This window comes from Notothenia rossii, assembly GCF_949606895.1.
Source record: "Notothenia rossii genome assembly, chromosome: 2".
In the NCBI taxonomy this organism is placed as follows: domain Eukaryota; kingdom Metazoa; phylum Chordata; class Actinopteri; order Perciformes; family Nototheniidae; genus Notothenia; species Notothenia rossii.
Window position 1 is genome coordinate 80,828,676 of NC_136904.1, and position 14,474 is coordinate 80,843,149.

The window sequence follows — 14,474 nt, forward strand, 5'->3', positions numbered from 1 at the left end:
TCCTTGATCACATACTGTTATTGAACAACCTATTCCATTATATTTATGTAAAATGTGAAGTTTTTTAGACAAAAAGAATCAAGAACAAACAAATTCAATTACCTGCTAATACTGTATTATGATGATGTCAAGTGAGTTAGAAAACCAGCTGAAGCAGTACAACCAAAACAAAGATTGGCAGCATTAATATATGAAGGTCAAGAAATGCCTTTAATGTATGTACAGTATAGTACTCTTTTATACAAAATGTTTATACATTGTAACTTATTGGTTAGAGATAATTAACTAGTTTAACATTATTAAATCAACAATCCGTGGGATAGAACCATTTACTTGGACCATAGTGTCCTTTAAAGGTGCTTAGTAACATTTCTCATAAAATGGTGCAGAATAATGTTTTGAAGCTGTAATAAATGTACCCTCAACATGAAAGGGGGTTGCAATGAATGCATATGTTAGGGACAAAGCAGTAAGGCAACAGGACACAGGAGTTGTTTAAAGAAACTGGGTTTTTTATTTACCCAAAATACACGCACATTATAAACCATGCATTTTTAATAACTAGGCCTATAAAATAAGTTCACAGAAAATAACTCAAATAATGTGTTAACTGAATAAACCAACCTTTCACAACAACACACAATCGAACATAATGGCTTTTCCAAACCAAATAGAATATTTAAAAATGTCCCCCTTTAACATGCGAGCATGTTGACCCAATTGTCTTCTTGCTGTATTTACAGCATGAGTCCTCAGCCCTCAGCCACTTGTTTTGCTGAACAAGGAAGGAACCTCCCCAACGACCAGGGTAACTCCAAGACAAATAACTTTTTTAATTCTAATACCTGTGTTAACTGTTCTGAACTGTGTGAAAATAAACAAAATAAAGTCAGTGGAAGGTTTTCAGAGATTGGACTTCGTACATAATGTGGGAAAGATAATAAAGCTGTTTAGGTGGATACCATATCTCCACCCTTTATTGTGAAAAACATCAGATGATATGGCCCCCTGTTGTCAGTTAATTTCAACACACACAATGTGTTCTTTCAACATACTGAGCCAACAGAGTCACTGGTGATTAAAAAAAACATGAAGTTGTGAAATATACGATACGATACGATATTACTTTATTTGTCAGATCAGGTCTGAAATTTGACTTGCATCAAAGCAGCTCCATGTCCAACATCAACAGACAAATATCCAGACACAAATACATGAAACACAAACAACAAACATTTAACATAACAGCACAATCAGTGAGAGAAAAGCTTCTCAAAGATCAGCCTATCTATTGCTCATAAGATGTGCAGATGCTGAAAACTGACCAGAGATTGAGAGAGAATAGGGAAAAACAAACCAGGGTCATGATATCATGGAGATTTGGATATACTTAGCAGAGCATACAATCTTTTTTGCAAAAAACTGTTAAGAAATGTGCATGGAATAGGCCTATTGGACCTTTACTATGGTCTCGCTGTGCCTTTAATTGTGTGTTTCCTCTTTGTATACACTGTTTCTCCTCTTGTTTCACTTTACAGAGCAGAAAGTCAGCTAAGCATCCTCCCGTTGGAACTCCAGAGCAAAACATAAATAATCTGGGAATGATCAGAGGTGGTGGGAGTAATCTGCTCTAGCAGTGTTGTTCTAAAGGGTTGGGAAACACTGCCAATCTAACGCAGGATTTATTTTCAAGCATTCTTCTCAGCAAGCTGATACTACCCTGAAGTGTCCTTGAGCAACACAAAATATCTTTAATGACATCAGGGTGATGCCTTTCGACTCTGAAACCTCATTCGACCTCCAATGAAGTGCGTGATTACCAGAATACGCATTTGCTTTTTTACTGAACAGAGAGATAAATAAAATAATTGTATATTAATCATCAAGCACATCTTTCACAGAAAAACATGTACGTGCATGTGAATATGCGCGCCACACATGCATGTGTAGCATCTGCTGCCATCTCGGGAAAGCTGAATAATTTAGACTGGCTGCTTCCCCTTGCAGTGTACTCCCTCTATGGGGAAGATCAAGAAATACAATTGAGAAACACTAGTCTTTAAATATTCAATTGCCAGACCTGTATTTGTTGATGGTATTTGGATATTCATGCATATATTATTACTTGTGTGTCAGGTTATATTGACTCCCAGCTCTTAACGTTTCTTTAGCAGCTGAAAAAATAGGATTTTGCATGCCTGACATTTTCAAGGTCATGCTCCACTTTGGTTTTTCTTCAACCCCCACCACACACAAAAACTCAAAACCCATTGTTCAGATTAAGAAAGTAAACAACGTACCAGCAGAGGTGTTCCTGTGAGCAGATGACTTTGCCTCTGGCTCTTTACTTTGTTCTGTTTTCAAAGTTGTCCCCAATTCCATGATGCGGCCGTCGGAAAACTTGAAAGAGGTTGGTGCAGTAAAGCTTTAAAAATGTATATATTTCTGTTCATTAAATGATATTATTTTAAGCTGCTCTTGATCTATATGTTTTGCTCTAGAGTTGGGCCTTAGTAAGGTTAAATGTGATGTGAATGTAAAACGTACAGTAATATGCAGTATATTAAATATTTTTAGAATAGATTTACATAATACAATACAGATTTCCTGACAATAGTCTTTGTTTTGTATTGGCCATCAAACCAATATTTTTGCTGATGAGGCCGATTAGCTGCATACTGAATATATAACACCGAAGGATGGCTTTTTACTTTTTTCACAAAAACATTTTTTATATTATCATGACTGTTCTATGTTTTATAAAAACACAGAAAATGTATAACCTAATTTTCAAAGGCTTTAAGATTTATTCCGGTCAAATATGCATATTATTAGTTTAGTCAGTGCGTCACTTTGGCACTACTTTTTCTTCTCTTATGCCTAAAATGAGTTTCCACAAGTCTATGTTCAGAATTAGGATACAATACACTCAATTTACCTAGTAGACAAGTGGATTGTCTTAAACTACTGGAAACATTGTCTTTTCTCTCCAACTAGATGGGTGCATCTGAGTTGTCCAACCTGACCCTCCACCTGGAGGGCTCTCTGACTAGTGCTCTGGGTCAGTACCTGGACAACTGGCGGCGTAACATGACAGCTGCAAGCAGCGCTTTGGACAAGACTATGGCTGATGAGAACTTCAAGAACGTTATCTCGTATCTGGCGGTGATGATTGGCATGTTCGCCTTCGTTGTCGTGGCCATGCTGGTGAGCACAGTCAAATCCAAGAGGAGAGAGCACTCTAATGACCCCTACCACCAATACATCAAACAGGACTGGACTGCCCAGTTACAACAGGATGACGTCTACACTAACTTTGGTGCTGGATAATGCAATTAAATACACATTACTCACAGCAGATCATCACTATCAGGGGCAGCAGCAGCAGGACAGAGAAGTAATTTATTTGAAATAATTAGTATTACAATAATTAGAAATTAATGAAAAGTATTGTGTCCAGAACATATTTAAATTAAATATGATTTTTTTTTCTTTCTATTTAGCTGCTTCAGTTATAGGGTCTTCTTGTCCTTCATGCTGGTGTCATTTTGTCCTGATTTACTGTGACACTTAAATGCTATAGTACAATGTCTGCTGTAAAAAAGGGCTATTCAAAATAAATGTATTTAAGATCAGCCTCACCCTGATTCTAAACCTATCTGTGTGTTTATGTTTCTACTCATTTGTATTCATATTATTTACCCAAAAGCTGAGATCATTTTTCGAATCACTGCATAATGATCTTAAACTGTAAGGAGTTATGTTAAAGTACACAACCCTCGTAATTCAGTAGGTCATACTCTGTTTCACCCACAGGGGGCAGAAGAGGCTCCTCAAAGTAGTGGATGTGAAGAAGAATAAAGAGGGAGGTCTATCATGGCTGCAGCTTCTTATAATGAAACCTGCTGCAACTCTTGCAGATTTTTCAATTGTTTAATAATGGCGAATGTTCATATTAAATCAACTGTACAGGAGGGAAGATCTTCAAATCTACGTCTAGTTTTGTGAATGTCAAAATTAAGAACATAGATAGAATCGGATAGAATCGGGAGGGATGAAACCCTGGTTGCGGTCGGATAATCCAAAAATCAGCTCCTAACACCTAACCCTATCGTCTATTCCTTGACTTCTAAGTGAAACGTCATGGGGTTAAGGGATAGTGGATAGGAGAATTCAAAAGCGTTTAGGAGAAGAGACTGCGGTACGTTTAGAGAATCCGACTGCACTTTCACTATCCGACGTGTTTATGATGCGCCAGCGGACGTGATGAATGTGCGTCTGTTGCTGTGAGGAAACTATGGAAACTACAGTTATCTGTACAGCGGACTACAACATGGATGTAGAACGACGGACTACTGTAAACTCATCTAGGCTATCTATTCTAGAGACTCTGCACCGTGCTCTGTTGCTGTTGTTTTATGCTTTATGAACGTGGACAACAGAGAAACATATTCTTCATGACCAAAGTTGGAATTAAAATAAAAAAGGAAAGTGAAACTTATGCTCGTCATCCAGTCTACATTAATACAAATGATCCCAATACGTATGATTGTATGAACTATGAAAATATCTTAAAATCAATACAAATGTATTTATTATAAACGTTATAGTCCTTAACATCTATCACTGTGTATATCACCATTCAAACATCTTTTAAAAAAAACCCACACAGCTCAGTAAAGACTGTGAAATGTTGACTTTATTTGATAATTTCAGTAAAAACTAACGTTCATATTTCTCTTTTTGATTATAATACTGATGAACTTTCAAAACAAAGCACTTTGGCGAGTTACCGTTTTAAAATGCTTAATAAGCACCAAAACTTTCGTGATGTAATTTCTCGGTCATAATCAGTTTCCGTGAACGGCCGACTGCTGTGTGACGGCAAATGCTGCGGCCACAAGGCATTGTGGGGCAGCATTTTCTCCTCTCCTTTCGTAAAGGGAGGTCCAGTGGTTCCTAAACTAAAGGAGGTTATAAAGGAAGTTTGAAACCTCCTTTCCTATCATCTCTAGAGAATTCGAACGGCACTTATCATGGCTGCCACTGAGGGACTTCCGGGTCATTTCACTCCGTTAGGAAGGTTCCTAAGCTAAATGGACTATTCGACTTCAGCCTACTAGGAGCAGTGAACAGCGCCAGGGGAGCAATGGGAGTTGGGGGGAGAAGGGGGTTGTCCGGTGCCTTGCTCAAGGGCACCACGGCAGGTCCCAGGAGGCATCGAGAAACATTGTGAGAAATAGAGAAAAGCACCATCAATTCTGACACTTCAAACCAAACCAAAATAAATAGTTACATATAACAAATAATTACAAATAATAACATATTCAATTCACGGTCTGAAAGCTCGCTGTGCATGCCAAACTCAATGAAACACATCTGTGGGACAAACACATTGATATTGGGAGTTGCCCTTTGAACACCTGTTGGTGGATTGTCTCATATGTGATCACTCTAAATACACCACCATTTTTTACTCTTCGAAAAAAACAAAACATAGTCTGTGTTTTTGGTCCCCAAGACTTAAAAGCTCAAAATAACTCGACCTCCCAAATTTCTGAGTCTCGACTCTCTCTTTCCACCCCGTTGAGTTGCTCAAAGAGACATCACAGGGGCGACTCATTAAATCCCACGTGCTCTCTCTCTTTCTCACTTGCAGCTTTATTTTTAGCATCCAAACAACTGGTCTCCTAAAAATGGGCCTGTCCTACACTACTAGTGGGAGAGGAGTGCTGCTATGTATGGTATCCACCCCCCAGCACCTCACAGGCCCGACCGTATTCCTCTTTCGTCTTTGTGTCTGCAGAGAGAGGTGTCAAGGAGTGATCAAGGGGCTAGAAACAGTTGCTACAGGTCTTAAAGATGCTCGTAGGATTTGGATTTCTCTGCACAGCTTGGGATGCTTGAGAACTGCCTCTGAAGGACCAACTTTTACCTCAAAAACGTCCACATTTCCCTACCCTTTCACAGGGCTAGGTGTGATTTGCGTAGTTTTATACTTCGAAACCGAAATCTGACTTTGGTGTGAGGTTTCTCCGGAACATGCTTTCCCTGTGCTTGTTCCTGCTTCCTTGCCTGAGCTTCCTGCCTTTGGCCCCGGCTGCAAAGGGCCTGGAGTTCCCCCAGTATGACGGGAAAGACCGTGTCCTAGACATTAATGACAGGAACTACAAGAAAGCCTTGAAAAATCACAGCATGGTATGCATGTTCTACCATGGGCCCATGTCAGACAGCAAGGAGCTTCAAAAACAACTCCAGATGAAAGAGTTGGTGCTGGAGGTAAAGTATTTAAAGTGTGTAAGATAAACATGTTAAGAAAGCTGTTACTAGAGGAGATGTAGGACAGACATATATTTGAAATGGAAAGGACACCGTTGATTTTGGTGGCAGGGGTTTGACTGAAAGGACAGTAGTTGTCCATTCAACCAGAACCTTGTAAAATGTTTAATGTGTAATATAAATCAACAAAAGTGCCAAATAATAAAAGGGCCAACTGGTGAGGAATTAAACTCTGTCCTTATGTTCGTATGTGTGCTTTGTCAAGGTCAATGTGTATCTCTCTGAGCACATTTAGTCCAGTGGGATGTAGTACTGACACTTAAGGTTACCTGTATATCACCTTAATTCAATGTGTGCTTTTATCCCCCAGAAATATATCACTGTAACCTTCCCTGTGCATCTCCTGATGGCAGCATTAGGTCAAGAGCTCATGTGAATTATGTTTTAGAGCAATGATTTCTGAAGGGCACAAATACATTCTCGTCTAATGCAGTGTTTTGATGGTGAAAGCATTGGTATACTTGAAGTATTTTTTTTAATGAGGCTCAGTTAAAGAGTTCTTGTCTGATAATTGGAATACATTGCTTTATTTGAACCCCATACTGTAGGAAACATTGTGCTCTGTCTCATGTTACACATGGCTAAGGGTGAGTGCTCTCTGATCTCTGAAGGTAATCTGAGCTGAGTCATGCAGTACTGATATTAGCTTCACCTTTTTGAAGCAGCACAGGTGGGCCCTGTTACTATCAGTCAGGCGAGATGAACAAAGCTAAGAGTAATTCACATAAAAACGTCCCCTAAAGTTGTCTTGTAAACACGTAAAATATAACATTGTTTAAAGCCATGTTTTCTTACTAAATACTGCCTCACTGCCATTTGTGAATTAATATGTTTATTAGCAATCAACACCAACTGTCAGCTGTTGAAACTGATGGCAGGATATGAATTGTATGGCCTGCATGCTCACATGCGTGCCTTGTGCACAATGCAAACAAAACAGTGACCCAATTGTAAAAAACATTGCTGCATAGCGCCATATGGCTGTATATATATATTGAGCTTTTCACTGTTTATTGAATATAGTACATTGATTGCACTTTGAATATATTTGTTACCTTGGTGTATGGATCATTTCTATCAAGACAGTCTCAGTTTCACTATACTTCTGAACAATTGCCAGAACAATTATATGTACTGTAGCTCTGGCTATATTTAGCTCATGGCAGCCTGGTCGATGATGTAACTGTGTCTCCATGGCCCCTGGGTAGCCTGAGCACCTTTATTGCCCACTTTGGTATTATTATCATATTCTTAAGCCCATACACAGCAGTTGGGCTCCCATCATGTCATTTATTCACAACAGCTGCCAAAATGAATATTATGGGTTAACTAAACTACTATGCTTCTTCTCAGAACTCAGAGTTGAAAGGATTTATGAACTGCTTTGATTTCTTCAATGTTATGTGTTCAGTCCTGTTTTTACAATGATGTTTTTCTTGATATTTTTTCTTGTGGCTGAAGCTTGCAGCTCAGGTTATGGAGGAGAAAGACATTGGGTTTGGAATGGTAGACTCCCACAAAGATGCAAAGGTAGCAAAGAAACTGGGTGAGTATATGGATAGATACAGCACAAGCTATTTTAGATCGATGCTTGCAATTCCTGATAAACGATTGGCCGTAATCACAGATTTAATCAAGAGTCAAATAACTTGAGTAAACAATATAAATCCATCTAACAACATGATTTACCTCAATGACAGGCCTGGAGGAGGAGGGCAGTGTGTATGTTTTCAAGGCCGATCGGATGATTGAGTTTGACGGCTTTCTCTCAGCTAACATTCTGGTGGAGTTCTTGTTGGACGTAAGTAGACTGGTATAAAAGCAGATTCTCAGCTGCTAGCACAAATCAACACCAGTTTAGCCAATGTTACAGGCATACCCCATACTCTCTCTGTATGTATGTCTCTAGCTGTTGGACGATCCAGTGGAGGTTTTAGAAAATGCTCTGGAGCTGAGAGCTTTTGATAGGATGGAGGAAGACATCCGCCTCATTGGCTACTTCAAAAGCGAGGAATCTGAGCGTGAGTGTGTGAGGCATGAATATATATAAATAATGTTTGCTTTTCCGCTTACCAAAACAACGCTCTCGTTAGCCGGGTCTGTGACAGGCTTTCTTTGGCCCATGACCTTCATTATAACATAATTGAACCCCTCATCTCCATGGATTTACAGATCCATTTTTACATCTGCTGCACACACAGCTGCCCTTGCTTGGTCCCATTTCACAGGCTGAGTAGTTTAGTTGTGGTGCTGAGCTGCAGCTACATCCCATCTGACCAACTGTGGGAGTATTAGTTGGAGGTCAAAGTTCATCTATTTCCGATCCCTAATGTGCAAATGTCCTGTAACAGCCAGAGGAAGCACAAACAGATGCATGACCAGAAAAACAAGACTGCAAAAAAAACAGATTTGCTTGCAACAAAAATAATACTTTCCTTCACACTGCACTTTTTCATCCTCAGACTATGAAGCATTTAAAGAAGCTGCAGAGCAGTTTCAGCCCTACATCAAGTTCTTTGCCACATTTACGAAATCTGTAAGTAATAAATCACAAACAAAAATGTAAACATTCAAGCATCATTTGTCTTGAATCATTATATGTTGCTTCAGGTTGCCAAAGAGCTGACTCTGAAGATGAATGAGGTGGATTTCTACGAGCCCTTCATGGAGGAGCCAGTCACCATCCCCGGCAAGCCTCACTCTGAGGCGGAGCTGGTGAAATTTATAACTGAACACAGACGGTAAACAAAGAGCAATATTGAACTAAATAATCAGACAAATGTGTATCCAACCAATATTGTTTATAATAACACTTGAACACTCACATTCTCTGTGCTATCAGACCAACTCTGAGAAAGCTGCGTCCAGAAGATATGTTTGAGACCTGGGTAAGGGATGATTGACAAACAACTTTAATTTAGTTTCATATAGTTTACACTGACACTAGTAACGTGACATTTATAAATCTTGCTTTTCTCAGGAAGATGACATTGAAGGCATCCACATTGTGGCTTTTGCAGAGGAGGAGGACCCTGGTAAGGGCATCTTTTACCACTATATTAAAGGGGATAAACATGAGACAGTAAAATACATTCAATCTCCACAACGGAGCTAGTCAACAAGAAGTTTGGAGACTCTAGTGCCCTGGTATTCAATCTGTAATTGTGAAGCACCTGTCATACCACTTTACGACTGACATGCCAATAATAAAACAGTACAACAAAAAAATATGGGCAGTTTGAGGTTAACTCGTCATGGAAAATACAAATGCTAAAATTCTCATAAGAAATCCAATAAAACTCATAAATAAAGAAAGAGAACAGATAATTAACTATAGCAAGAAAGTAATACAAAAAGTGAAAAAATGTGTGTATGCCACCACTGACAGCCGCTCCCATAGATATATCAACCCAGTCTCATGGCATTTCGTGTTCACCAACACGATTTTTAATCTATTGATTCGTGTTCACCAACACGATTTTCTCCTTTTTTTCGTGTTGCACAGCACGATTTTAAAAGCAATGTATTTCTACTGGTAATGTGTTTCGTGCCTGCAGCACGTCTTTTTCTCCGGTCGGGTCGTGGAAGACCGGAAGCTGTGTGGTTCATAAAAACATGTTCTTACTCAATATCAAGCCACAATTATTGCTTTTATTTTAAATCGTATAATTTCGGACTTTTGTTTCCGTCTGTGAGGAAAATAAATGTGGCTCAGAGCCTCAGAATACTGAAATCTGTATTTTTAAATCTTTTTTTCCTTCTAATTTGTTATTCTTTTCAAAATAACACACTGTTATTTACTCACCAATAACACACAATTATCCTTGCTTTTATTTATTGGTTTAATTCCATAATCTCTGGCTTTTTTGGTGTCCGTCAGGAACTGAATTTCAAAATAACAATAACCGGAAACAGACATAGGCCTCTAGGAGTTTAGGATGGCCGAAGACACTACACTACCCATAATCCCCAGCTATCGTTTAGGACTACAGTCCCCGTGATTAATCTTCAAGCGCTGGGATTGGATGTTGGAGTGGCAGTGCGCCAAGGTTACGCCGAGCGTCAAACAGCTGTTTGAAATGGAACAAAATCACGCCAGACAATCCAAAACTGGAATCGAACGCCCCCCCCCAGAACTACACATGCTGGCTATTGTGTTTCGCAAAATGTTCCATGGGACGTCTCTACTGAACGTTTTCGTTTTTCCCACAATTAGAAGTTGCCAGTATTAAACACATTGGTGTTATCAAATGTAAAACATATAATTAATAAATGGGTGAAAATCGCTTGTGTCCATAATGCGCAGCATTAATATATACCCACATGACAGCTCATTGTTACTTTGTAATTCTACTCCACAATTCAGAGGTTAACCTGATTGCCAAGTGCCAACAATCAGGAGAGATATTTGATAGTTGGTGCTTGAGAAGACTAAACATTTATCTGCAATTGACATGAATGGAAACGAGTAATAAAGTATATTCATTACTCGTTATTCTCTACTAATAGTTAATTAAAGACTGTATAATGGCTATTTTGCACATCCCTTTCAAGATTTCAAGATTTTCAAAGGTTATTGACATATCATATACAAAACTACGGTGTATGCAATGAATGAAAATGTTGGGTCACAGGTTCCTCAACAGCACATTACAAGACATCTATCAACATGGGTTTGTACCTCCACCATTAAACTGTCATATTCTGCACATTTCTTATACTATCTACATACATAAGAGTATAATTCATATGTATAATATCAGTTAAAATAAGTGCTTCAACATAGTTAACATTGCAGGAAAGCAATATATTAGACGTTAAGTACTTTGTCAGGCTTAATATTTATCTGTAGATACCCCCAAAGTGTTTTTCTTATTTAAAAGAGGACCTTAATCTAAAGTATTATTTAATGTTTAAATAAAGGTTAATTCGTTTTTCTGTTTTGCACATCCTCCTATTAATATCTTTGTACATCTGGCACTAAACTGTTTTATTGTAGAGATCACTTACAATATCTTCTTGATTTTTTATATTTTATATTTCTATCACAGACCTTCTACTTTCCCCCTATGAAAGTATGTACTCTTAATATTTTTTTAATCAAATATAACACATAAAAACAATAATTCAATAACGTGCTTTAACCACTAGGCGGTGCACACAAGGTACACACAGCTATAATAACTTTGTATTATTTGTGTAGGACACTTATGTATGTACAACATCTGAAGATGTGTAGTTTTATACATGTTTTCACATAATTGTATAGCATATTGCTATACTATTTCAGACTCAGTATTTACATTCTTATATTCAAAGAAAATCAAAGTCCTTTTATATCAGCTGTGCACCGTTATGGTGTAAATATAACCTATCTACGAATTAGATCAAATATAAAAGTCAGCCGAATTAAGGTTGATACTGCAAAGGAGACGTATTGTGTGAAGAGAAATTGAAGATGTTGTTTAATTGTTGATATATTTATGATCCACGTTAAGTATTCAGTTTCGGCGGCATTTCTTCCAGTTTTTCCAAAGGTCTTCTCATCAGCGCTCTATAAATAAAGAACTACGGCAGATCTGTAATATGTAATTTAGCCGGACCGTGTATTACAATGCCGTTATGTGATGACTTTCAAAGAGAAAAGCAAAAACACTCGGAATTAAGTATTATTTTAAAATATTTTCCGGATTTCATATCATATAAACGCCAAATCCCAGCATGCATTGCGGCTAAAACATCCAATCAGCGAGCTTAAACCATAGCTGAGGGTCTTGGGTAAGCGCTCGAAATGCCTACGTCTGTTTCCGGTTATTTTTATTTTGAAATTCAGTTCCTGAAGGACGCCAACTAAGCCCGAAATTATGGAATTAAACCAATAAATAAAAGCAAGGATAATTGCGTGTTATTGGTGAGTAAATATAACAGTGTGTTATTTTGAAAAGAATAACAAATTAGAAAGAAAAAAAGATTTAAAAAATACAGATTTCAGTGTTTTGAGGCTCTGAGCCCCATTTATTTTCCTCACAGATGGAAACAAAAGTCCGAAATTATACGATTTAAAATACAAGCAATAATTGTGGCTTGATATTGAGTAAGAACATGTTTTTATGAACCACACAGCTTCCTGTCTTCCACGACCCGACCGGAGAAAAAGACGTGCTGCAGGCACGAAACACATTACCAGTAGAAATACATTGCTTTTAAAATCGTGCTGTGCAACACGAAAAAAAGGGGAAAATCGTGTTGGTGAACACGAATCAATAGATTAAAAATCGTGTTGGTGAACACGAAATGCCATGAGACTGGGTTGGATATATATATATGGTCACTCCAGCAGAGAGTTAGCATAGCTTAGCATTAGGCTGAAAGCAGGGGGAAAGATTTCAGGAAGTCACTATTAAATCAAAGTAAACGTGTTGGGTTTAGACCTAATCTTGTTGTTTACCTTTCAAGCATGATGTAATGTATGTGTTATTTAGTTAGCTTTAGAGATGCTGTTAGGTGGATTTTGTGATCTTCATAAGGTGCCATGCTAGCTGTTCCCCCTTGTTTGATGTCTTCATGCTAACCAACTGCCCACTAGTTGTAGCCTTTTACGTAAACTGTTGACATGTGAGTGGTGTTAATCTTCTCAATTTACTAAGAAAAGAGTAGGTTGTATCCCCAAAAGGTCAAACTGTTTCTTTAAATGGGTGAAAATGTGTTTTCTCTTAGACCAACGTTTTTTTATTAATTGATGTTGTGTGAATATGCTTGCAGATGGTTTTGAGTTTTTGGAGATCCTGAAGGAGGTCGCAAGAGACAACACGCACCTTCCTGACCTCAGCATCATCTGGATTGACCCTGATGATTTCCCCCTGGTGAGTAATCAAGAAAAGTAAACTTGTGGATGGGAATTGGTTTACATGCTGCAGGTCTGATGTCATTTATTTCGCTAACCCCTTTTCAGCTGATCCCCTACTGGGAGAAGACCTTCAAGGTGAATCTGTTCAGACCACAGATGGGAGTTATCAACGTTACTGATGTGAGTCCCTGGCAACATGTGTGACGTGACACAAATGTTTTGTTGAGTTTCTCCCGACATTATTTAACCTTTCTGTCTGTGAGCAGGCTGACAGCGTGTGGATGGAGATGGACGACGAGGAGGATCTGCCCACCGCCCCGGAGCTGGAGGACTGGATCGAGGATGTGCTCTCTGGCAAAATCAACACTGAGGACGATGATGACGATGACGACGATGATGAAGACGACGATGATGAAGATAACGATGACAATAATAATGAAGAGGATGATGATGATGATGATGATGACGATGATGATGATGACGACGACGATGATGATGATGATGATGATGATGATGATGATGATGACGATGATGATGACGATGATGATGACGATGATGATGATGACGATGATGATGATGACGATGATGATGATGAGTAATTCATAGTCTAATCCTTGTGAATGTTGAGTTTTCTGCTCAGTTTTTTCCCCTCTGGTTAGGTTTACCATGGATTTATTACAAATTAGTGTACATAATAATTACTTTTAACAAATAAACAATATCACATTTGTAGTGATAATACGCCTGCAAATACAAATAAATATATTTAATGTTAAAAAAATATATTACAATTGACATTGTAAATAAGCCTGGAATGGTTCCTGAGATTGCAAATAAAATATATTTATTCAAAGGTTATAAATACACTGAAAATGTCAACTATCCCTGTCATCTATTAAAATATTTATTTTAAACCATAACACTTCAAGAGAAAAAATACTCACTGAAACGTTTTCACAGTCAAACTAATAATCTGAAGGGTTTTTTTAAAAAGCTGAACATCCATAACAAAGGTTAACAGGATAAAATAACACTTATCAATCATTGATACAAAAAATAAAATCCTTTGAAAAGATTGATACAAATATTTATTTTTTTACAAATGTGACTTTGACACAGCTGATGTGATTTTGAATGTCGTATTGTATAAAAGAAACAGGGACAAAGCGTTTAACAATTTATGTTCTTCATTATGTTCCCTTTTTCCTTTTCACCCTCTCTCTCTCTTTCTCTCTCTCTCTCTCACACACACACACACTTGAAAAACTGCACATGCATCCTAAATATG

General features: G+C 38.0%; 2 protein-coding genes across 2 annotated transcripts; both read left to right on the forward strand.

Annotated features, from left to right (window-relative positions):
* The first annotated feature begins 1,146 nt into the window (after positions 1–1,146).
* LOC307030275 (potassium voltage-gated channel subfamily E member 2-like) lies at positions 1,147–3,647 on the forward strand. Its single transcript, XM_079666606.1, has 2 exons — positions 1,147–2,410; positions 2,998–3,647. The coding sequence occupies exons 1-2, from the start codon at positions 2,381–2,383 to the stop codon at positions 3,328–3,330; spliced, it is 363 nt and encodes a 120-aa protein (XP_079522732.1). The 5' UTR covers positions 1,147–2,380; the 3' UTR covers positions 3,331–3,647.
* Positions 3,648–5,728: 2,081 nt separating this feature from the next.
* On the forward strand, positions 5,729–14,365 carry casq2 (calsequestrin 2). Its single transcript, XM_079667350.1, has 11 exons — positions 5,729–6,279; positions 7,801–7,885; positions 8,040–8,140; positions 8,249–8,360; positions 8,802–8,875; positions 8,950–9,080; positions 9,182–9,227; positions 9,320–9,374; positions 13,102–13,202; positions 13,292–13,366; positions 13,453–14,365. Exons 1-11 carry the CDS (start codon positions 6,043–6,045, stop codon positions 13,783–13,785), a joined length of 1,350 nt encoding a protein of 449 aa, XP_079523476.1. The 5' UTR covers positions 5,729–6,042; the 3' UTR covers positions 13,786–14,365.
* Positions 14,366–14,474: the final 109 nt, after the last annotated feature.